At 38.2% G+C, this 24,929-nt stretch overlaps 1 protein-coding gene and 1 pseudogene across 9 annotated transcripts in view; one reads left to right on the top strand and one right to left on the bottom strand.

The window, feature by feature from the left end:
* Positions 1 to 24,929, bottom strand: part of Bicd1 (BICD cargo adaptor 1) — a 207,635-nt gene that overhangs the window by 87,413 nt on the left and 95,293 nt on the right. For all 9 annotated transcript variants that reach the window (XR_003848492.1, XM_029560467.1, XM_008827061.3 and 6 more), the window contains exon 2: positions 6,147 to 6,359. Coding sequence is in view for 8 of the 9 variants with exons in the window: in XM_029560467.1 (XP_029416327.1) it covers positions 6,147 to 6,359 (213 nt within the window). In the remaining variant the exon portion in view is untranslated. The remainder of the gene's footprint in view (positions 1 to 6,146; positions 6,360 to 24,929) is intronic.
* On the top strand, positions 19,503 to 20,481 carry LOC103729059 (annotated as a pseudogene).

The raw sequence follows: 24,929 nt of genomic DNA, 5'->3' as shown, positions 1-24,929 counted from the left end.
TAGATAGATAGATAGATAGATAGATAGAGATAGATGATAGATAGATAGATATAGATGATGATGATAGATAGATGATAGACAATAGATGATAGGATAGATAGATAGATAGATGGATAGATAGATGATAGATAGATGATAGAGGATAGATGATAGTTAGATAGTGATAGGTAGATGATGTCTATCGATGATTGATAGATAGATGATAGATTAGATAGATAGATAATAGATGATTGATAGATAGATAGATAATAGAGAGACAGATGATAGATGATGATAAATAGATGATTAATAGATAGGTAGATAGATGATAGATAGATAGAAAAGAGATTAGAAAGATGATAGATGGATGGATAAATAGATAGATGATAGATAGATGATAGATAGATGACAGATAGAAGATAGATAGATAGATGATAGATAGATAGATAGATAGATAGATAGATAATAGATAGATAGGAGATAGGAGATGACAGATAGATGATAGATGATAGATAGGATTGATACAAAGATATATACATAGATAGAGATGATGATAGATGATTGATAGATAGATAGATAGATAGATAGATAGATAGATAGATGGAAAAGGTACATTAGAAAGATGATAGATGATAGATAGATGATAGGTGATAGATAGATGATAGATAGATAGATCGATAGATGATAGATAGATGATAGATAGATAGATGATAGATAGATAGGATAGATGATAGATAGATGATAGATAGATAGATAGATAGATAGATAGATAGATAGATAGATAGATTTGCTTTGAGATTTTGTCTCATATGAAGTCCTGGCTTGCCTGGAACTCATGTAAACCAGGCTAGCCTTGAACTAACAAAGATCTGCCTGCTTCTGCATCCCAAGTGCTAGAATTAAAGGCATATGCCACTACTCCTGCCACTAAAGATTTTTGCGTGTAAAATTTTTATTTATTTGTATTTTATGTGTATGATGTTTTTCCAGCATGTATGTAAGTGTACCACATGGATACAATGCCCCCAGGACAGAAAAGGGGGCTAGATCCCCAAGAACTGGAGTTACAAATGGTTGTTAACCACCATATGGGTGCTAGGAACCAAATCAGGGTCCTCTGCAAGAACAGCAAGTATTCTTAACTACTGAGCTATTTCTCTAGTCCTAAAGATATTTTAAAATAAAGATCAACTGATATCATTTTGAAAACTATTCAAAAGGTGTTATAATATTTCTCATTGTCAAATATAATAACCCAACTTTCCAAATAATGGAAAAATATTTGCAGTCTTTACATGGATAAAATATGTATGCTTCTTACAATAATGAATGCATTTTATGACCAATTGTTATTCACTGACTCTATAAGCATATGAAATTACAGCAGGAGATCTCACAAATGTGTATAACTCACACCTCACCTGCCTCTAATGGAAACCTGACTCTCCTTTGGGGACAGTTTCCTCTGCAGCCTGCTGAAGTGCTATTTAATTCCTACAGCCCTTTTTGTTTCATGGCTGCTTACAAAGCATGCTCCCTAAAACCCTGGTGCTTTAAATTTCAGTCATCAAATTATATTGCCATATTCACAGTGTTATTTTCAAGATTTGCCTAAGAAAAGAAACAATCAAATTAAAACTAGGCAAAAGTCTTAAATAGACACTAAATAGACTACATCAAAGGCAAATAGGCACAAGAAAAAAGTCCAAAATTATTATGTATTAAGAAAGTTAAAATTAAAATAAAAATGGTCATTATATCACTACTGGTTAGAGTAGTTCTGATGAAAAAAATACTGACAATACCACACAGTAAAAATGATGCAGAGAAACAAAGTCACTTATAGAATGCTGAAAGTAATGTAAAATGGAGCCATAGTCACTCTGATCTACACCCCACTCTCCTAAATATTAATCAACCTTAGAGACATGAAAGCACATGCTGACTTAGTTTCTTTATCTGTTGCTATGACAAAATACCCTGACAAAAGGAACTTAAGGAAGGAAAGGTTTATTTTGGCTCACAGTTCCAAGGTTCAGTCCATCATGACAGGAGAGTCAAGGCAGCAGGAGCTTGAAGCAACTGGTCACATAATATTACAGTCAGGAAACAGAGAGTGATGAATTCTTATACTCAGCTCACTTTTTCCCTTTTACACAGTCCAGAATTTCAGCCCAGGGAATGATGCCACCCACAGTGGATGGGTCTTCCCACTTCAATTAAACTAATCAAGATAATCCCCCACAGGCATGCCCAGAGGCACATCTCCCAAGTGATGACTCTAGATATCATGTTGCAATTGAGATTAACCATCATGCATGCTCACACAAAAACATAAATCTACATAAGTGTATACAATAGTTCTATTTATAACCACCAAAATCTGGAGAGAGAGAAAAAAAATCAATTAAAAAAAAACTGCAGTATGTCAATATGGTGGAGTAACATCCAGCTGTAAAAAGGAATGACCTCAATGTTGATATATATAACTTAGAAGAATCTCAAAGGCATTATGATGGGAGAAAGGATCCAATCTCAAAAAGTACATACCACATGATTCCATTTTTGTGACATTCACGAAAAGAAAAAATTAGAGCCAAAGAGGAGAGATTATTTATTTTCAAAGGCATCTAGATAGCCTTTACTGCAGGCACTAAAAATGTTGAATGAATAAATGAATGAAAAATTAAAAATCCAAAAGGATTAGAACTGAAACGGATGTTTAAAGAGAAACTCAATACATAGTTTGCGTTTTCAATGATTTCCAACAAGGATAAAGATAGTGGTACTGTCATTAGAAAACAAGAGCACATTTTAAAAATAATTTATTATTTTTATTTTATGTGCATAAGTGTATTGACTGCATGTGTGTAGCTGCACCCATGTCATACAATGCCCATAAATACCAGAAAAAGGTGTCAGATCCCCTTGAACTGTAGTCACAGACAGTTGTTAACCACCATGTGGGTGCTGGGAACTAAACCCAGGTCCTCTGCAAGAGCCATCTCTCTAGTCCCCCAAAACAGGAACCCATCTTAAAGACATGCTGCAGGTCAGCCTGAAAAGGATGGCCAGTGTGCTAAGGTACCCTGAAGCCACATCACTTGGGGAAGTTCTAATGGATCTAGATATTTTCTATCTGAGAAGACAAGACAGTTTTGTCTAAATATTTCAAATTGTTAGCAATAAGCTAAATTATATATACAAATAGAAAATTAAAGGAATTCTCTGTGGAATCAGAGACTGGTAAATGGCCAGCTGGTAGAAACAATTTCTCATTTAACCAAAACTAGAACTGCCAAGCAGTAACACGGGAACCTTGGAAGGGAGGCAGAAGACAGGGAATGAGCAGTAATTGTACACCTTCATTGTACCTGGCATTTTACACGGGGTCTGTGCATCAGTATTATCATCTCCATGTTAGAAAGAAGGAAAGGAAGCTTCAGCAATGCAGTGGTTTAGATAAGTATCCCTCAAAGGCCTGTGTGTTAAAGCCTTCGTCTTTAGCTTGGCACTATTGGGAGGTAAGGTCTAGTGAGAGATTTTCCAGTTATTGAGGACCTATCATTGAAGGGAACAGTGGGACCTTAGCCCCTTCCTCTTCTGCTCTTTTATGTGTACCAATATTTTGTATAAAGACCATAGTAAGTTCTGGTTTGTTATGCCATAACATCTCCTGCCATGATGCACTGCCTCACCCAAAAGCAATGAGATCATTTGATCATGGACAGAAATCTCCAACTGTGACCCAAAAAAAACCTTTTCTCTTTACAAGATGATTATCTCAAGTATTTATTACAGCAATGGGAAGCTGACTAACAAAGGTAACAAATATAACTTGTCCAAAATCCCATCATTGGTAAGTGGCACAGCAGATATTCAAACCCAAGAACGGCTCATTCCCAAAGCATGCTCTTTCAGCCTAGCTTAATAAAACTCAACCAAAAAATTTTCTAATCTCTGTTTCTTTGTCAAGCACTGTGCTGAAACTAGAAATACCAAAATAAATAACTAACAAAATATACTCTCTTAACACTGGGTGTGGTGGTGCATGCCTTTAATCCTAGTACTCAAGAGGCAGAGGCAAGTGAATCTCTGTAAAATTCAAGAAGTTCTACTTAGAAGGTTCCAGGTCAGCTGGGACTACAGGGAGACTGTCTCAAATAAATAAATAAATAAATAAATAAATAAATAAATAAATGTATTTATATCTATATCAATATATGTATATAGATGCATATAAAACCACCACTGAGGTGCCTTCTCACCCTGTGAGTTTATGGATATGGAGTCCTTGTGGCAGAAAAATTGTTGATTAACAGATTTCTGGAAGTTGAGTCACAGAACTTATGAAACATACATTCTACTGAGGAAAAAAATGGAATTTCAAATGTGATAAAAATCATATAGATAAGGTAGCATTTAAAATACAACACTGTCATATCCTACTAAAACATTAATAATGTTCTAACAAGTTACAAACAGCTATTATCTTAACCTATTCATGCTGTTACAACAAAATACCACAGTTTGGTAATTTATTTCTCATGATTCTGGAGGCTGGAAGTCTAAAATGAAGACACCAGCACGTTTGGTGTTTAAGTGAGGGCTGCTTTCTGCTTCCAAGATGGAGTCTTCCTGCTATGTCTTTTGGAGGGAAGACATGCAGCCTTCACATGGCAGAAGAGACAGAAGAGTAGGGAGCTACTATCCAGCTCCTTCCATCCCATTCTTAAGGGCTCTGTGCTCAGGACTTCACCATCTCCTAAAGGTCCCACCTCTTAATATTAAGACACTGATGTTTCAACCTATGACTCTGAGGGAAACACATTCTCATAATAGCAGCTATGGAACCATGATGGTTAATTTCATTGCCAACTTAACAGGATTTGGAATAACCTAGAAGACAAAAGTCTCACTATCTCTGTGAGCACATTTCCAGAGAGGTTTAAATGGGGTGAGAAGACCCACCCTGAATGTAGGTGGCACCATCCCATGAGCTGAGACCCCAGGCTGCAAGTTCAGTGCCAGCATTCATCTCTGACTGCTTCTTGACTGCAGATGCAATGTGACCAGCCACCTCATGTTCTCTGCCTTCCCACCATGAAGGACTACGCCCTCAAGCTGTGAACCAAAATAAATCCTTCCCTCTTTCCTTAAAATGCTTCTGTGAGATATGTTACAAAGCAATGAGAAAAGTAACTAATACAGGTACGAAAGCACCATATATTTTCCTTGAAATTTCATTCACTAGTGGGAATGTGTGCTCTTGACAATTACCCTGTTATAACTAACAATGTGAACATCACAGCCAGTTTACCTGAGTTCAGACCCTGGCTTCTTACTGAGGATCCATGTACTTTGGATAAATGACTAAACCTCTCTTTGATTCACATACCCCATCAGTAAAACAGCATAATATACTAGTGGTACCTGACTCAATATGGCTCTTAAAAAGTTAGCAACTTGTGCTGGGCGTGGTGGCACACGCCTTTAATCCCAGCACTTGGGAGGCAGAGGCAGGCAGATCTTCGTGAGTTCGAGGCCAGCCTGGTCTACATAGTGAGTTCCAGGACAGCTAGGGCTACAAGGAGACCCTGTCTCAATAAAGACAAAAGAAAAAAAAAAAAAAAGCTACTTGTGCTTACTTTAGCAGCACATAGACTAAAATATAAACAGTAATGGAAAGCTGGCTAACAAAGGTAAGAAACATAACTTGTCTAAAATCCCAGTTGGTAAGTGGCACAGAAGATATTCAAGCCCAACAATGGCTGACTCCCAAACTATGGTCTTTCAGTTATCCTATACAAATGAGATTTTTTTTAACCCAGGAATTACACACACACATGCATATATATAAAGCCACATCTTACACACGATTTACAAATATCTATACCTTTGCCAGTACCAACAATGCTGTGGAAACAAGAGATTATCCCTTCTACTAAGTATGTTTACATTAATTAAATTATTACATTTACACAGCATCCATCAAACTAAGGATTTGACAAACTTTGTTTATTCTTAGCTGTGATAGCTAATTTTGATTGCTAACTACATTAAAAACACCTAGGAGGATTAGTGAAGCACATCTCTGTCTGTGAGGGGATTTCTAGAGACAATTAGGTCCTGAAAGACAAGTCTTGCAGAGCATTTGGCTTGTTTACCTCCTTCAGATCCTGTACAACAGCTGTGAGCCTCTCATTTTCTGCCTGGACATTCGTGACTACAGCCCGGCTCTGCTTCAGTTCATTCTGCATCTCCAAGATCTTGCCCAGATAGTAAGCTTCCTTTGATGCAGATTCCTGCAGAAGTGTTTCTTCCCGTGTCTCTCCATCCTCAGCCACTTTACGATGGATGGAGAAGGACTGCCCAAATGCCTGAAGAGAATTTGGAAAGAGAAAGAGTACACAATGAAACACCACCAACTATTGACCAGACTTGGGCAAATGTTTTATTTGGCTTTGTGTGTAGGAAAAGCTACTCTGAAATACCTCCAGATGAAAAACTAAAATAATAACTATACCTCACATTATTTGTGAGTCTATCAGTTCTAATGTTTGAAATAACTCAAATCCAAGTCTGAAGTTTGAGACTGAACACAGGTCCTCACTCAGGCTAAGCACATATTCTATCCCTAAGCTACACCTTCAGCCCCTTCAAATACAATTATAAGGGAAAATTTTTTAAATGTAATATAATTTTTAACTTTTAATATCTTTCCAAAATGCACTAGTTAAAGAAAACTGCCAATCAATAAATGGGGTAATGAATTGAATAGACAGTTTTCCAAAACAAAAACAAACACAAGTGACCAATAACCTTTTTTAAGTGTTCAAAAAAATTTAAAGGGGAAGGAATGGCTGCTCAGCAGTTAAGAGTTCTGGCTGCTCTTGCAGAGGACCTGGATCTGGTTCCCAGGACCCACATGTGGCTAACATCTATCCATAACTACAGTTCCAGAGGATCTGACACTCTCTTCTGGCCTCAATAGACATTGCACAACATGGGTGCACTTACATACATGCAGGCAAAACACTCATAAAACAAAAATAAATAAATTTTTTTCAGGTGTTCAACATTTGCTAGGCATAGTGGTGCACACCTTTAATCCCAGCACTCAGGAGACAGAGACAGGCAGATCTCTGTGAGTTCAAAGCCAGGCTCATCTACATAGTATGTTCCAGGCCAGCCAGAGCTACATAATAAGAGCCTGTCACACACACAAAAAAAAGTGTTCAACATCCCTAGTCATCAGGCTTTGAGATATCACTTCACCCCAGTCAGAATGGCTATCATCAAGAAATCTACCCGGGGGTGAGGCACGTGCCTCTAAGTTCAGCACTCAGGAGGCAGAGGCAGGCGGATCTCTGTGAGTTCAAGGCCAGCCTGGTCTACATTAGCAAGTTAAGGCCAGTTGGGACCCTGTCTCAAAAAGACCAGAGAGAGAGAGAGGAGAGAGAGAGAGAGAGAGAGAGAGAGAGAGAGAGAGAGAGAGAAGAAAGAAAGAAAGAAAGAAAGAAAGAAAGAAAGAAAGAAAGAAAGAAAGAAAATCTGATAACAAATGTTAGCATATGGAGAAAGAGGAACACTTATTCACTGCTGGTAGGACTTAGGGCTGCAAAGTAATACAGCCATTATGGAAATCAGTTTGGAATCTCCTCAAAAAATTAAAATAGAAATACAATATGACCCAGCTATTTCACTCCTGGGCATTTACCCAGAGAACTCCATACCCTAGCATAGAAATATTTGTTCCCCAGTGTTCATTGCTGTTCTATTCACTACAGCAAAGCAATGGAATTGACTTAAAAATGCAGACTAATGAGTTCATAGATGACAGGTCTACTGCATGTAAGTCCTTTGAATGTTTTCTCGAGCTATAACACGTTTTCAATATGAAATAAGTCCTTAAATGGGCAGTGTCTACATGTGATTCCATGAGGGGATGTTACCTTATTGGAAGTATTGAATTTTTAATTATGTTTTTTTATTGTTTGGGTATTTCTGTGCACTGCGGTTCTTTGTAAGTACTACTAACAGTGTATTTTGTTCTTATTCTTTTTTTAGTATTTTTAAATTTTTATTTATTTATTCATTTATTCATTTATGTGTGTGTGTGTGTGTGTGTGTGTGTGTGTTAGTGGGTATATGCATGTCAGTGCAGCACTCACAGGTCCAGAAGATGGTATTCAATCCCTTAGAGCTGGAGTTATAGGTGATTATGAGCCACCTCACCTGATATGAGTGCTGAAAACCAAACTCAGGTCTTCTGGAAGAAGAGCAAGCACTCTTAACAACTGACCCAGCTCTCTAGCCCCATGTATTTTATTTTTTAAATAAGAAGTTTGGCTATTCAAATAATATAGTGTGAAGATTGTTAGAAGGATATTTAATATAATCATAATTTTGAAATTTCTGAGAACTCCTGATAATACTGATTTGTCCCTAAACCTCATGAGTTATCGGGCCAGGAATTTGAAAACAATGAAAATTTTCTTTTTTTCTTTTGTATATTATAATTCTAAAATGTATTATTATTGCTGAATAAATGTACACTAAGAAGAGTTCCTGATGTTATTCTCTTTCTAGAAAAAAATCCACAATTACTTTCTAAGAAAGAAAATAATTGCATTAACTTTTTAGTACATTAGCCAAGCCAATTATGAATAATATCCTTAAGAGATAAAATCACCAAACAGCATTCAAAATGCCCCAAACTACAAAAAGATATCAAAATCTACAAATAAGAAACATGCAGAATATGCTTTTTCATGTTTTCTGACTTAGAACTACAGTGATGTCTCACATTTACCTCCAAATAAATAATATTCAAGATCAACCCATGTGCACTACAAACAGTAACAAATGAACCTAGCCATCCTACAAGTGAACAACACAGCCACATAGAAAGGGTTAGGAAAGAAAAGACTCAACCTGAATACTTTTAGAAAGCAATATTTGTCCTAATACTCTTCCTTATAATAGAGGTCTAGTAATATAGAAGGAATGATACCAATAAATAATTTCAGTATTTATGCAAACCAAGTAATAATTACAGCAGAAAAAAATCCATACTCCCTAAAATTTGTGGGGAAAGTATGAGAAGAACCAGGGTATTTGCACAATTTTGAAGTATCTCCTCTTCAAATACTCATTAATTTCAATGGTAAGAACAGTAACTTTATGGTGAAGAAACCTGGGAAACCACCTTATCTAAGTAACCAAAATGTCCTACAAAAAATATCATCAGCAATGAGATGTAGGCATTTCATAGGTATTCTCACCCAAAGTGCAGAAGCCAGTTCTAAAAGATCAAAGGAACATTTTGCAAAATTATCCAGAACTCTAAGTATGAAATTTATAGAAAATAGAGAGAGACTCCCCTAGACTAAGTATGACCAAGAAGACATGACAATTAAGTGCTAAGTGGAATTCTGGATTGGCTTCTGAACCTGGGGGAAAATGGCACTGGTAGAATATCAGTAAAGTGTATCAAGTTCTTGAGAATGAGTAACAGTTTTGCACACGACAAGTTTTGAATTCCATAATTGTACTGTGATTATATAAGGTGACTCTTTGGGAAAGCTGTGTAAAGGGTACATGAAAATCTATGTGGTATAAAGTTGTTTTGAAATAAAAAATTAATAATCAATAAATTTAGTATCTTCCCTAAAGGAGTTGGCAGATCTGATCTGATAATGTCTTGGCATACCAAGTTACTGAAGAAGACATAGACATAAACACCAATGAGATACCATATTCAATGAGAGGACTATGGTTTTATGATCTGACATGATTTTCTTATATTTAAAAGCTTTTTAAGTTATACCATAGTGTTCTGGCTTATGAAAAGATGAATCTGGAATCAATCTGTGAAACTCAGTTTCTCATGTGTTAAACTGTAACTCTGAAGGCTAAGAAAATGTCAGATATTGCAAGGGTTATCTGACAATGATTAGGAGCAGAACATAATTTGATGATTTTAAAAATTTATTTGTGTGTGTGTGTGTGTGTGTGTGTGCGCGCGCGCGCGCGCCGCGTGCACGCACGCCACATGTGTTCGGGTACCCACAGAGGCCAGATGAAGGTGTTGAATCCTCTGAAGCTGGAGTTATACTGAGTTATTCACAAAATAATTATGCTAAGCAAAAGAAGTCAGACAAGACAAGAATACATTGTACAAGAAACTCCAGAGAATCCAATCTAATCTATAGTGACAGAAGCAAATGAACTCTTGGTGTAGAGAGGAGGCAAAGTGAGAGATTGTGAAGAGATGTGGAGGGACAAAAGGGAAGCATTACAAAGATTATTTTGGGGGTGTGATGGATATATCCATCATCTTAATTGTGGTAATGAGTTCTCAGGTAGGTCACAGTTTATCAGTTTATATGCTTTAACCATCAGTCTACATATCAACTGTAATACAATAAAGCTATACAGCAAATTACTAGAAATAGGTAAGATAAGAAAAATAACAAGATACAAACTGTTTATTACTCTATTGAAGCTTAATCAGAAAAAAATTACCAAAAGTGTCCTATTAGTCATTGAAAGTATGACTGATAAAAACTGTACTTATTTTGTTGCTGTTGTTATTTTATGCATATGAATGTTTGTCTGCATGTATGTAGGTGTGCCACATGCATACAATGCCCACAGAGGCCAGAAGATGTTAAATCCCCTGGAACTGGAGTTACCAACAGTTGTTAGGTGCCATGTGGGTGTTGGGAATCAAACCCCATCCTCTGCAAGAACAGCCAGAGTGCTTAACCACTGAGCCATCTCCCCAGCCCCAAACTGTACTTATCTTGATTCAAACTTGCAAGAAATAATTTGCAAGCCAGCGCAGTCCCAGAAACAAGTAGCATCTTCCCAAGCCACATGTGCAATAGTTTCTCTGGCAGTACTTCTTGGCCTTAGTAGGCCTGTTAAAAACACCTAGGATCCTTTCTAAAAACAAAGCCATAGGCCTGAGGACATAGTTCAGCCCATGTATTTACCATGTACAAGATCTGCAACCAATCCCCAGCCCCCCCACCCCCAATAAGGGAACTCCCTTTAATCTCTTTATAATGTATGTCCTAGTTTGTTTCTCCATAGCTGTGACAAAACACTCTGACCAATACCGACTTGGGAGGAAAGGGTTTATTCAGCTTACATCTCCCAAGTCACAGTTCATCAGGGAGCCCAAGGTAGGAACTCAGGGCAGGAAGCTGGAGGCAGGAGCTAGAGCACAGGCCATGGAGGAACACTGCTTACTGGCTTGCTCCCCTGGCCCCTGCTCAGCCTGCTTTCTTATGCAACACAGGCCCACCTGCGCAGGGGTGGCACCACCCACAGTGGGCTGGGCCCTCACACGTCACTGAAAAATCAAGAAGATGCCCCACAGACATGACCACAGGCCAGTCCAATGGAGGAAATTCCCCAATTGAGGCTCCCTCAACCCAGGTGTGCCAAGTTGACACTAAAGCTATCCAGCAAAATGTATTTTAAGTAGCTTCTATAGTGGCAGGTTTCCACATGGCATTTTCTAAAGACTTGTAGTGTCCATTATCCATCCTCATACTCGCTCCTCTGTCCTACCCTCCCTTTCCCCCTTTATATCACTGCATTCTACCTCCCCTCCCAGGAAGCAATAGTAGCACAAATATTATAGGAGTAGCCAACTACTTCTAATTGGATTAAAAGTTTGCTTCATAGGATAGAGTCCATACATGACATTGACATTAGGACTAGGAACCTAAGCCTAGGCAGCCCACAGGCCAGGGGGAAAAGCCTAATACAATTATTCTTCTAAATAGATATAGTATTAAACTGATTTCCAATGACTTATTGTTATACCCACAGATTAATACATCTTTCAACTCTCAGGAGAGAAGTATTATACAGCAGATGGTGATTAACACAGAGAACCACAGCTGGCCAACATACAGAGAATAAGAGGCTGCAGACTGTTTCTGAATAGAATAGCTATATTCTGAATAGATGTTAATTCTGAATAGAATTCTGAATAGATGTAATTCTGAATAGAATAGCTATATCAAACTTCTGCCTCTCCAGGTTCAGGCTCATTGTAGAAGAGGGGGTGGAAAGATTATAAGTGCCAGAAGAGGTAGATAACCATAAGGACAGAGTTTTCCGAACAGCTGGTCAGTTGCTCATATGTCCTGACAGCAATGGTAACAGCATGCACAAGGCTCACGTAAGCTCAAGGCAAATAAAATCCCAGCACAGATGTAGGAAAGTGGATAAAAAGTCCCAACCCTACCTGAGGAATTATTGGCAACTGATGGTTGCTGGGAATGGGAGATTCAGTCTCGTTTAAGACTCTTTGGTAGGTTGACCAGGCTGCAGTGAATAAACCCACACTGAAGGGCTTTTGGAGACATGAACCTAACTTTATAGGCCTTAATATAAATGTTAAATTTGGTGGGGGAGGTATAGAAATGGGAAGGGATCTAAATATTATATGAAATTTGCAAAAACTCAATTTAAAAAATGAAAAAAATATTGTGTGTGTGTGTGTGTGTGTGTGTGTGTGTGTGTGTACATGTACATACCATGGTGGGAGTACAGAGGTCAGTTTTGGGAGTTAGTTCCCTCCTTCCCCTGTAGGGTCTTCGGATCAAACTTAGGTTGTTACCCATGTAGCCATTTTACCAGTCTAAAAGTAGTATTTTTATTTCATTCTTAAATAACCACAATGACTTACCTAATAGGAAAGTGTGTGCACTCAGGCACTGTACAATTTCTCAAGCCTTGGAATAAGATTGGCCCTACTACCCTGGTTCCATTTTGATTCTCTGCTTTTATTATAGTAACCACTGAAACCCAGTTTTGCATACTAGAAAGGAATGCAGCACAGTTTAACTTTGAAATTATGCTGATCTATCTCAAACTAGTAGTCCATATAGTGTTCAACAGATATCACTTGTCACTATGTTCCCATGACACTGGCTCACAATCAGAGCACCACAGATGGGGGAAGCCTGGGTGAATTTCTTTGAGATCTGAACACATGGCACTGGGAAATCTGCTCTGCAGTATGGGCTAGAGCTACACAGCCGCATTGTAGCTGACACTCAGTGTCCGTTTTCTTGACAGGGTTGCAGAGTTCTTCAAAGTGTTGTAATTCACACAACTACCAGCAGATCCTGAGTCCCTCTTGGAACACATCCATACTGATGATATGTAGACTAAAGTGTGTGCCATATCATGTAAAATAGTACCATTTGGAAATTTTAATTTGTGTTTCCCTGGTTTCCAATCTTATGTTTTCATATTTTTGCTATCCAGTTTCCATTTTTGTAAGCTTCTAGTCAAAGTATTTTATTGAGCTTTTTAAATTTCATACATTTCCCACTCAAATCTAGACCCCCTCCCCATCCGTGCTTCCCTCTATCCCCCCATCGCACTCTGCGATACATGCTGAGTCCTATTCATTCAGGTGTTTGTAACCAAATGTCCTTCAGTGTAAATGCGTCCACTGGAGTCTAATCAGCCCATCCAGTGATCGTATGTAAATCATAATCTCCCTCACCCAGCAGCAATCAGTCTTAAATGGTTCTCAATCTAGTGCTAGCCCACCATCTACTTCTCACCTCCCCTTTGGGCCCTTGTTTAATAGAGCTGACATGGGTCCCACACTCAACACCACCACTTGCCACAGGCTCACATGAGTAAGCCTCCAGTGGCCTGGAAGCCTCCACCTCCCTATGTTCATGAACCAGCCCTGACTCTTACAATCTTTCCACCTCCTCTTTCTCAATGGTCCTGAGCCATGAGTGGGTGAGGGTCCATATAGGAGTCCCATCATGCTCTCTATAGTCTCTTATTCTCTGAAATTTGGCCAGTTGTGGCCTTCTGTGTGCGTTGCACTCTGATGTATGTGGAAGCCTCATTGGTGAGTGTTGAGGGGTGCATTAGTCCTCTCTTTACCCCTTATTTCACTGTGTTCCATTAGCCTTAGTTGTAGAGATTCTACTGCAGATAAGCCACCAAGTTCTGGGCATCTCCCAGGCATATGTTCTCTGTGCCTGAGCAGTAGCCTTCATCAACTGCAAAAAGAAGCTTCTTTGATGAGTGCTGTATGGCATGCTTGTCACTCTAAGGGAGGTCTCTTCTGTCTGGCACTGTGTTCCCTGCCAAGCAGCTCCCAGGTATACATATGCATTAATGTTCAGACACCCTGTGTGCATTTCTCATAGGATTTCTAGGGCATCACTTTTCCCTCTACGTTTCCTGCCCCCGAGATTCACCCATCTCCATTCTTTTTCTCCCGTCCACTTCCCTCCTCCCTGCCTCCCTCCCTAATCACAGTTCCCCCATAATCCCCAGCCTCCCCCCAATACCTCCCAACTCCTGCCATCTTTTCTATCCTGACTTCCCTCCCTCCCCCACACCATGGTCTCTTGCATGTCCCTCCCTCCTCTCCTCCCTGCTGATTACTCCCACTTTTTCCACCTCCCCCAGGTAACATCTGTTCCCTACTTTTCCCCTTTTCAGGTTGTTTCTTTTCCTTTACCTGCCTGTATCCTTTGCCTTTACCTGGCTCCTGGTGTTACATCAGAATTTATATACTCACATACAAGGGATTGGTGCTACAATCGGCAAATGAGGGAAAACATATGTCACTTGCTTTTCTGCATTTGTGTTACTTCACTTAGTCTAACACTCTCTAGCTCCATCCATTTACCTGCAAATTTCATAATTTCATCTTTTCTTACTGCTGAGTAGAACTTCATTGAGTAGATGTACCACATTTTCATTAACCATTCATCAGTTGAGGGACATTTAAGTTGTTTACATTTCTTAACTATTGTGGAGAACAACAAACATGGATGTTCAAGTATCTCTACAGTATGATGAGTCCTTTGGGTATATGCCAAGGAGTGGTATCACTGGATCATATGGTAGGTTCATTTTTAGTTTTTTGAGGGTTTTCCACGCTGCTTTCCATAGGGGTTGCATGAGTTTCCATTCCCACAAGCAGTGAGCGTTCCTCTTTCTCCACATCCTCTCCAACATTTGCAGTCTTTCATTCTCTTGATCTTTGCCAGTCTGACTGTGGTAAGATGGAATCTTAAAGTGGTTTTATCTGAATTTCTCTAATTACTAAGGATGTTGAGCACTTGTTAAGGTACTTCTTAGCCATTTTTATTTCTTCATTTGAGAACTCTCTATATAGTTCTATCACCCATATTTTTATTGGGTTATTTATTTTCTTATTTCTTCTGTCAGATGTGTAGGCGAAGATTTTCTCCCACTCAGTGGGTTTCCTCTTCCTTTCCTTAGTTGTTTCTTTTGCTGTACAGAAACTTTGTAATTTAATGAGGTCCCACTTACTGATTGTTGACCTTAGTGCCTGAGCAGCTCATGTCTGATTTAGAAAGTACTTTCCTAGGTTGGGATATGGTGATCCCCACAAAATCTTGGAGGGTACTGCCTATGTATTCTAGCAGTTTCCGATTTTCACATTTTATATTGAGGTCTTTGATCCATTTGGAGTTGACTTTTCTTGGGGGGGGTTCTGAAACAGGGTCTCCCTTTAGCCCCAGCTGGCCTGGAACTCGCTATGCAGACCAGGCTGGCCTTGAACTCACAGAGCTCTGCCTGCCTCTGCCTCCCCAGAGCTGGGATCAAAGGCATGCACCACCACGCCCAGCTTTGGAGTTGACTTTTATTCAGGGTGAAAGATAAAGCTCAAGTTTCATTTTTCTGCAGGTGGAGATCCAGTTTTGCCAGCACCATTTGTTGAAGATGCTATCTTTCCTCCATTGTGTGTTCTTACAACCTTTGTCAAATATCAGGTGGCTAAAATTATATGAACTCATGTTTGGGTCTTCTATTGTGTTCTATTGATCCACGTGTCTAGTTTTGTGCCAGTACCATACTGTTTTTATGACTATAGCTATGTAATATAATCTGAGATCTGATATGGTGATTTCCCCCACCCCCAACATTATTCTTTTTGCCCGAGATTGTTTTGGCTATCCAGTATCTTTTGTGGTTCCATATAAATTTTAGGATGATTCTGTCAAGCTCTGTGAAGAATGTCATGGGTATTTTGATTGGGATTGCACTGAATCTATAAATAGCTTTTGATAAGACAGTCATTTTCACAGTATTGATTCTACCAATCCATGAGCATGGTAGGTCTTTCCATCTCTTAGTTTCTTCCTCTATCTCTATCTTTAGAGTTTTGAAATTTTCATTGTAGAGATCTTTAATGTCTTTGGTTAGATTTATTCCTAAATATTTTATTTTTTTCAGGCTATTGAGAATGGGAGGGTTTCCTCGAGTGCTTTTTCTGATTGCTTCTTATTGGTATATAGAAAGGCTACTGATTTTTGTAAGTTGCTTTTGTATCCTGTTACTTTATTGAAAGTATTAATCAATTCTAGCAGTTTTCTAGTGGAATTTTGGGGATCTCTTATGTATATCATATCATCTGTAAATAGGGGAAATTTGACCTCTTCTTGGTACTCCTTTAATTTCCTTCTCCTGTCTTATTGCTCTAGCAAGAGTTTCAAGCACTATGTTAAAGAGAAGTGGAGATAGTGGACAGCCTTGTCTTGTTCCTGATTTTAATGGGAATGATTCCAGTTTTTCTCCATTTAGGATGATGTTGGCTATGAGTTTGTTGTATATAGCTTTAATTATGTTGAGGTATATTCCTTCCAGACCAACTTCTTCTATGACTTTTAACATGAATGCATGTTGGATTTTGTCAAATGCCTTTTCTGCATCTATTGAAATGACCATGTGGTTTTTGTCTTTAAGTCCATTTGTATGTTTTATTACATTTATTGACTTATATGTGTTGAACCATCCCTGCATCTCTGGAATAAAGCTGACTTGATCGTGATGGATGATCTTTTTGATGTGTGTCTATATGTCGTTTGCAAATATTTTGTTGAATATCTTTGCATTTATGTTCATTAAGGATGTGGGTTTGTAGCTTTCTTTTTTTGTTGTATTTTTACCTGTTTTGCTATTAGGGTGATACTGGCTTCATAGAAGGAGTTTGGGAGTTATCCCTCTGTTTCTATCTTTTTAAATAATTTAAGCAATACTGGTTGTAGATTTCTTAGAATGTCTGGTAGAATTCTGCTGTGAATCCATCCAGGCCTGGGCTCTTTTTAGTCAGGAGGTTTTGTATTACTGTTTCAATTTCCTTATTTGTTATGGGTCTTTTTAGGCTGTTGCTCTCCTCTTGGTTTAACTTTGGTGGTGGCCATGATTTTAGAAATTCATCCATTTCTTTCAGGTTTTCTATTTTAATGGGAGTATAAATTTTTAAAGTATTCCCTTACAATGTTTGGGCTTGTTTTAGGGTTTTTTGTTTTGTTTTTGTTTGTTGTTGTTTTGGTGTCTGTTGTGATGTTTCCCCTTTCATATCTGATTTTGTTGATTTGGATTTGCTCTTTCTTTCTTCTGGTTAACTGGGCTAAGGGTCTGTCTATCTTATTTAACCTTTCAAAGAACCAGCTCTTAGATTCATTGATTTTTTTTTCATATTTTTTCTTTGTTTCTATTTCATTAATTTCTGTTGTGATTTTTGTTATTTCTTCTCATCTACTAGATTTGGGGTTGGTTTGTTCTTGACTTTCCGGAGTCTTGAGTTGTACTGTCAAGTCATTTACATGTGCTCTTTTTGATATTTTAATGTAGGCACTGAGAGCTATAAACTTCCCTCTTAGGACTGCTTTTAGGGTGTCCCAGAGGTTTTGTTGTGTTGTGTTCTTATTTTCATTTTGTTCCAGGGATACTTTTATTTCTTTCTTAATTTCTTCTTTGACCCATTCATGATTCAGGAACGTGTTGTTTAATCTCCATGAGTTCATGTATTTAATAGAGCTTCTTTCACTGTTTGATTATAAGCTTTATTGCACTGTGGTCTGATAGAAGGCATGGAATTATTCAATTTTTTAAAAAACATAAAGTAGAAAGTGTATTCTTTGGTGGTTGGATAGAATACTCTGTATGTACCTGTCAGGTCCATTTCATGTAGTATGTCATTTAATTCAGATGTCTCTTTGTTTATTCTTTGTCCAGTTGACCTGTCTATTGAAGAAAGTGGGGTATTAAAGTCACCCACTATCACTAAGTTGGCGTCAATCTCTGTTTTATAGTACTGGACTACTGATTTTATGAAATTGAGTGTTCCAGAGTTTGGTACATAAATGTTCATGATTGTAATATCTTCTTGGTCAATTGTTCCTTTGATTAGAATGAAGTAGCCCTCCTATCTCTTCTGATGAGTTTTAATTTGAAGTCTGTTTTGTCAAATATTAAAATTGTGACACCTGCAAGCTTCTTAGGGCCATTTGCTTGGAATATTTTTTCCTATCCTTTCACTCTAAGATGTGTCTATCCTTGAAGGTGAGCTGAGTTTCTTGCAGACAACAGAAAGATGGGTTTTTTTTCTTGATCCATTGCATCAGCCTGTGTCTTTGACAGGGGATTTGAGGCCATTGATATTTAGTGTTATTATTGAAAGGTGTGTATTGTATACTGTCATTTTAATTTCTTTGTGTCTGTGGCCCTCTTTTGTGTTTCCATTGTTATACCTTTATTTTCTTTCTGTAGTCTCTTGGGCATGCTCATTCCTTTCTTCAGTCCTTTGTATTGCTTCAAGACATCTCTGTAGTGCTGGTTTGGAAGGTAAGAATTCTTTCAGCCTATTTGTGTCATGGAAAATTTTCTGTTCCCCTTTGACACTGATAGATAGTTTTGCTGGATAAAGTATTCAGGGTTCACATCCATGGTTCTTTAGAACCAGGAATACTTTGTTCAAGCTCTTCTGGATTTCATAGTTTGCATTAAAAGTCAGCTGTAATTCTGATGGGCTTTCCTTTATATGTAACGTGTTGTTTTTCTCTAGCAGTTTTCAGTACCTCTCTTTGTTCTGTACAGTTAATGTTTTTACTATGATTTGTCCTTGGGACTTTCTGTTCTGATCATGTCTTAATGGTGTTCTCTGTGCTTCTTGAATCTCTATAGGTGTATCTTTCCTTAATTTAGGGAAGTTTTCTTCTATAATCCTATTGAAGATCTGTTTGATGCCATTGGTTTGAGTTTCTTCTCCTTCCTGTATGCCTATAATACATACATTTGGTCATTTCATGTTGTCCCACATTTCCTGAGTATTCCATTCCTGTGCTTTTTTGAATTTTGCATAGTCTTTGCTTAAGGAATCCAGATCTTCAACTTCAGTTGAATGGAATATCAGTCTTGATATTCCATTTTCCATTTCATTCATTCCACTTATGAGACTTTCTCCTGTTGTTTCTAATTGGTTTATTGAGTTTTTCAGTCCTATGTTCATTTCCATTTGTGTTTTCATCACTATTTCTATCTCTTCAGTTAATTTGCTTTTTAAGTTATGAATCATTCTTGATATTTCATTAAGCCACATATTTGTATATTCTTGGGCTTCCATCAACAGTTTATGCCTTTTTTTCTGCCTGTTGACCCGGCCAAGGAAGCATCACTGAAGGCTCTCATCTCCTGTCGTCATGTCTAAGTCTGAGTCTCCTAAGGAGCCTGACAGTTGCGGAAGCTCTTCATTGGAGGACTGAGCTTTGAAACAACCAATGAGCGTTGGAGGAACCATTTGAGCATTGGAGGAACCATTTTGAGCAATGGAAACACTCACCAATTGCGTCATGAGAGATCCAAACACCAAAGCATTCCAGGGGCTTTGGGTTTTTCACTTACGCCACCATGGAGGAGGTAGATACAGCTTTGAATACAAGGCCACACAAAGTAGACAGAATAGTTGTGGAACCAAAGAGAGCAGTGTGATGAGAAGATTCTCAAAGACCAGGTGCCCACTTAACTGTGAAAAAGATCTTTGTTGGTGGAATTAAAGAAGACACTGAAGAACATCACCTATGAGATTATTTTGAACAGTATGGGAAAATTGAAGTGATTGAAATCATGACTGACAGGGGCAGTGGAAAAAGGCTGGGTTTTGCTTTTGTCACCTTTGATGACAATGATTCTGTGGACAAGATTGTCATTCTGAAATACCATACTGTTAATGGTCACAACTGTGACATAAGAAAAGCCTTGTCAAAGCAAGAGATGGCTAGTGTTTCATCTAGCCAAAGAAGTTGAAGTGGTTCTGGAAACTTTGGTGGTGGTCACGGAGGTGGTTTTGGTGGCAATGACAATTTTGGCCATGGAAGAAACTTCAGTGGCCATGGTGGCTTTGGTGGCAGCCATGGTGGTGGTGGATATGGTGGCAGTGGAGATGGCTATAATGGATTTGGTAATGATGGAAGCAACTTTGGAGGTGGTGGAAGCTAGAATGATTTTGGCAGTTACAATCATCAGTCTTCAAATTTTGTACCTATGAAGGGTGGAAACTTTGGAGGCAGAAGCTCTGGCCCTTATGGTGGTGGAGGCCAATACTTTGCTAAACCATGAAACCAAGGTGGCTATGGTAGTTCCAGCAGCAGTGGTAGCTACGGCAGTGGCAGACGGTTCTAGTTACCATCAGGAAACAAAGCTTAGCAGGAGAGGAGAGCCAGAGAAGTGATAGGGAAGCTACAGGTTACAGCAGATTTGTGAACTAGCCAAGCACAGCGGTGTAAGGGCAAAAACCTCCAGGACTGTATTTGTGACTAGTTGTATAACAGGTTGTTTTAGTTTCTGTTCTGTGGAAGGTGTAAAGCATTCCAACAAAGGGTTTAATGTAGACTTTTCACCCATGCTGTTGATTGCTAAATGTAACAGTCTGATCATGACGCTGAATAAATGGGTCTTTTTTTCTTAAATGTACTGTGTAAAGTTAATCTACTCTGAAGCCACCTTGGTATACTTCCCAAACAGTGTGAAGTTAAAATTCCTTCAGGGTGATGCCAGGCTCCATTTGAAATTTATTTATGACTGCATAGGTGGGAAGCCGTGTTGTCACAAACCTTGATGTAGTTGGACTGACAGTTACTGTTGTGACCTTAATGAGTTTCACCATTGAAGGGTCACCCAAGCAACATCACAAAGTTATTTGTTTATAAAAAATGGTTGTTGGCACATCCTACACAACATGTAAATTGAATCATGGTACCAAGTAAAATATTAAATGGGAATGTAGCTTGTGTACCATCCATTATCATGTGTAATCAATAAACGATTTGATTCTCTTGAATGCAAAAAAAAAAAAAGTTTATGCCTTTCCTCTTTGAATTCTTTGAGTTGTTTGTGTTTTCTTGAAGTTCTTTGATCAGGTTTATGATTGTTCTTTTAAATTCTGCATCCTGGGGTTCTGCATGGTGGTCTCAATGCTGTGCATTTCTGTAGGGTTTTGTTGGGGACATATTTTCCTGGTTTTTCATATTGTTTCTGTTTTTGCATTGCCATTTGGGCATATGGACGTTCTTTATTGGTTATGTATTCAACAGGAACTTCTACTCTGCTTTTGTTTAATTTAATTTTGGTTCTGTTAGTATTGTTTATGTAGCATAGTTACTTTTTGTTTGGGTATTTCAAGTTCTTGCTGGGTAGTAGACTGGTCAGAGTCCTGACTGAACAGGTCTGTCTGCCTAATCCGGAGGCTGGGAATTTTGGTGGTGAGGGAACCACCTGGGTGAGGACTTAGGGATCTATGGTAGGGTGGTTAGGTAATCTGGTTTAGGAAGCTAGTCCTGGGACTTGAGGTGAAGGAATTGGAGCCTGCCTATGAGAGAGGCCAGCAGGGACAGGGTGGGGGTGGATGAGAGAAATGGATGGGATAGCTAGTCCTCCTGAGGGAAAGGAATTGGAGCCTGCCTGTCCTAGTCAGTTTTTGTTCATTTTTTTCCAGCATACTTTTTCTTCTTTATTCATTTATCCATTTTATGCATGACAAATATCTTCCTTCTATCTTTATGGCTTGTTTGATGAACTAAATCCTATTACTTTCTTTAATTTTTTTCCCCTTTTGACACAAGGTCTGACTGTGTAGACCAAGCTGGCCCCAAATTTGCAATCCTTCTGCTTCATCCTCCTCAATGCTGGGATTATACTACACCTGGCTATGGGGTTTTATATAACAAAGAATTGGTTTCTATTGGCTAATTTTTTTTTCAGATGTATTTTTTTCTGCCTGTTTGTTGCTTCTTCCCCCAGCCAACCTCCTACTCCCTACTAGTCCCCTTGATTTTTAAGGTATCCCAAAAAAGCAATCCTTTCTCTGAGAACTAGCATTATTTTTGTCTCATTTAAGAAAACTCTTCCCTTCTCCAAAGCTATAAAGTCACTCTCTTGTACTTTCTTTCAAAACCATTGCCTTTTATATTTAAGTCCCTTACTCTACCTGAAACTGATTTCTGCATATGGAATGATAGACAAATTTTAATTATTTTCTGTATGAATAATCAATTTCCCTGGCACTCTTTAACACCTCTCCTTTCCCACTGTTTGCTAAGTCAGCCATAAATTGTAATGAAATAAGTGTGTCTGCATCTAGGCTATCCCATAATGTTATACTGGTATTCAGAAGGTACTGAGTGAGTAGCAATCTACTGAGGATGGGGTACTTTCTACATCTGTAGTTATTCATTAAGTTATTTACACTGTGAATTTTCTGCATCTGACTGAAAGTGACTACCAACACATGTTACTGGCAATCTCCAGATGAAAACAACATATTTGTACAGCAAGAACAAAGTCATTTTCATGTTGAATTTAACCAGTGAATCTAGAAGTTTTTTCTGTTATATATATATATATATATTAATATATGTAAAAATTAAAGAAAATGTGGTTTAAAACCCTAGAATATTTTTCTTCATGAAAGAAATATATAAATATAATGATAAAAGAAAATATAGGTAATAACAAAAAGTTCCCCCTTGTATCTTTTCCTACCTCAACAACTTTCCCTATCTTTGCCAAGCATTGCCTGCTAGGCACTGGACATTTGTTTTTACCCATGATTGGGCCTCACCCTAGGATCTGTATTCCACTCTGGTAAAGTTTAACTGACAGTCACTCAGGTTTTCTCTCCTTAATCCCTTCCTGGTTCCCAGTTCCTTTTCCTGGCAGTGTTATGTATCAAGAAATCTTGGGATCGAAAATGTGGATAACTGTAGTCCCATAATTACTATATGCTGTTGATACATTTATAAAGGTTTACATCAGCTTCTTTTGGTTAGTTTAGAACCTAGTCTCTTCTTACTACAGACACTATCCAAATACACAGACTTTCATTATCAGCACAAGAGAAAACATAAGTGCTTAACAATAAATCCCCAAAGAGCCTGCTTGCTTAACAGAACGCACCTATCCAGAAGAAAAACTGAAATGCACACATTTTCTTAGTATTAAAACCAGAAATAAATACTCCAGCTTAGAGAGTTCATGTTATTGTTAATAAATGTTTATAAAATATGAGTAAGCTGTTTCTGGATCTTGTTCAATGAGTATCTTTGTCATTAAATGCAGATTAAAAAGAAATCTCTTCTTAAATAATCGTAACATATTCTGGGGCCCCAAAAGTAAAATTTATGCTTTGTATTCTCTTTTCCAATTAAAAATAAAATATCTCCCCCCAATTAAAATTTTTTCTCCTTTTTCCTGCTTCTTCCTTTCTGCCACCATCCTTGCTAATAGACTCCCTGAGTGCCTGTGCATTTGAACACAGATTGCTGGCTTCATTAAACCACATGAAGAATCTGGAGGTTTTATTTATATGCAAGTTTCATATAAAAGCAAGCCTGTCCCTTTGAAGGACAACTTATTAAACCATTCATTCCATTCAACTCAGAAAAACACTGAAATCCATTGAGGCTATGCTCTCAACTACAGTCCTCCCAGATAAGAAGAAAATCTCAGAGAAAATTCTTCCAGCTCAGGACTCAGAAAAGGAAATCCTTGTTTCAAAAGAAAGAACCATAGAAAAGAGACTTTTTTTTTCTTTCTAGAAAATGTCTCCTTCAAACTACTTCAGAGGGGAAAAAACACAGTGGCTTTAGTGAAAGTCAAAGAAAGTAATGGATGGACATTTCTGATTTTACCATTATTAGCAGAAATGGGTATTGACATGGAATCATCAAGGTGAAGTAAAGTTTCTTAGAATTCATTTGTGAGGTGTAGGAGAACAAAGTGATTTTCATCAAATAAGAAGAGAAACAGGGTCTGAAGAGATGGCCCAGTGGATAAAGTGCTTGCCACATAAACATAGCACTCAAGTAGAAAAGTCAGGTGAACCAACACACATCTGTAATCCCTGCACTGGGAAGGCAGAAATAGAAGGATGGGGCTTACTGGTTACCCAGGCTACTTCAATCTATGAGCTCCAGGCTCAATGAAAGACCCTGCCACAAAAAATAAAGCAGAGGGGCTGGAGAGATGGCTTAGCAGTTAAGAGCATTGGCTACTCTTGCAGAGGACCTAGGTTCAGTTCCCAGCATCCAATGGCAGTTAACAATAGTGCAGTTCCAGAGAATCTGATGGCCTCTTCTGGTCTCTGTGGACATTGCACTACACAGGTACACTTACATACATGCAGGAAAAACTCATACACATAAAATAAAAAAATAAAATTTTAAAAAATTTAAAATAAGATGGAGCACAATTAAGGAAGACACCCAATGAGGGAGACATCAAAGGCCAGCTTCTAGCTTCTGCATGAGAGAGAGAGAGAGAAAGAGAGAGAAAGAGAGAGAGGGAAAGAGAGAAAGAGAGAGAGAAAGAGAGAGAAAGAGAGAAAGAGAGAGAGAAAGAGAAAGAGAGAAAGAAAGAGAAAGAGAGAGAGAGGGAGAGAGAGAAAGAGAGAGAGAGAAAGAGAGAAAGGGAAAAAGAGAGAGAGGGAGAGAGAGAGAAAGAGAGAGAGAGGGAGAGAGAGAAAGAAAGAGAGAAAGAGAGAGAAAGAGAGAGAGAAAGAAAGAGAGAAAGAGAGAGAGGAAAAGAAAGAGAGAGAGAGAAAGAAAGAAAAGGGGAGAAGAAACAAAAACATT

This window comes from Nannospalax galili, unplaced genomic scaffold (assembly GCF_000622305.1).
Source record: "Nannospalax galili isolate Female #2095 unplaced genomic scaffold, S.galili_v1.0 scaffold710, whole genome shotgun sequence".
Lineage (NCBI taxonomy): Eukaryota > Metazoa > Chordata > Mammalia > Rodentia > Spalacidae > Nannospalax > Nannospalax galili.
This window is presented reverse-complemented; position numbering and strand designations above follow the sequence as displayed.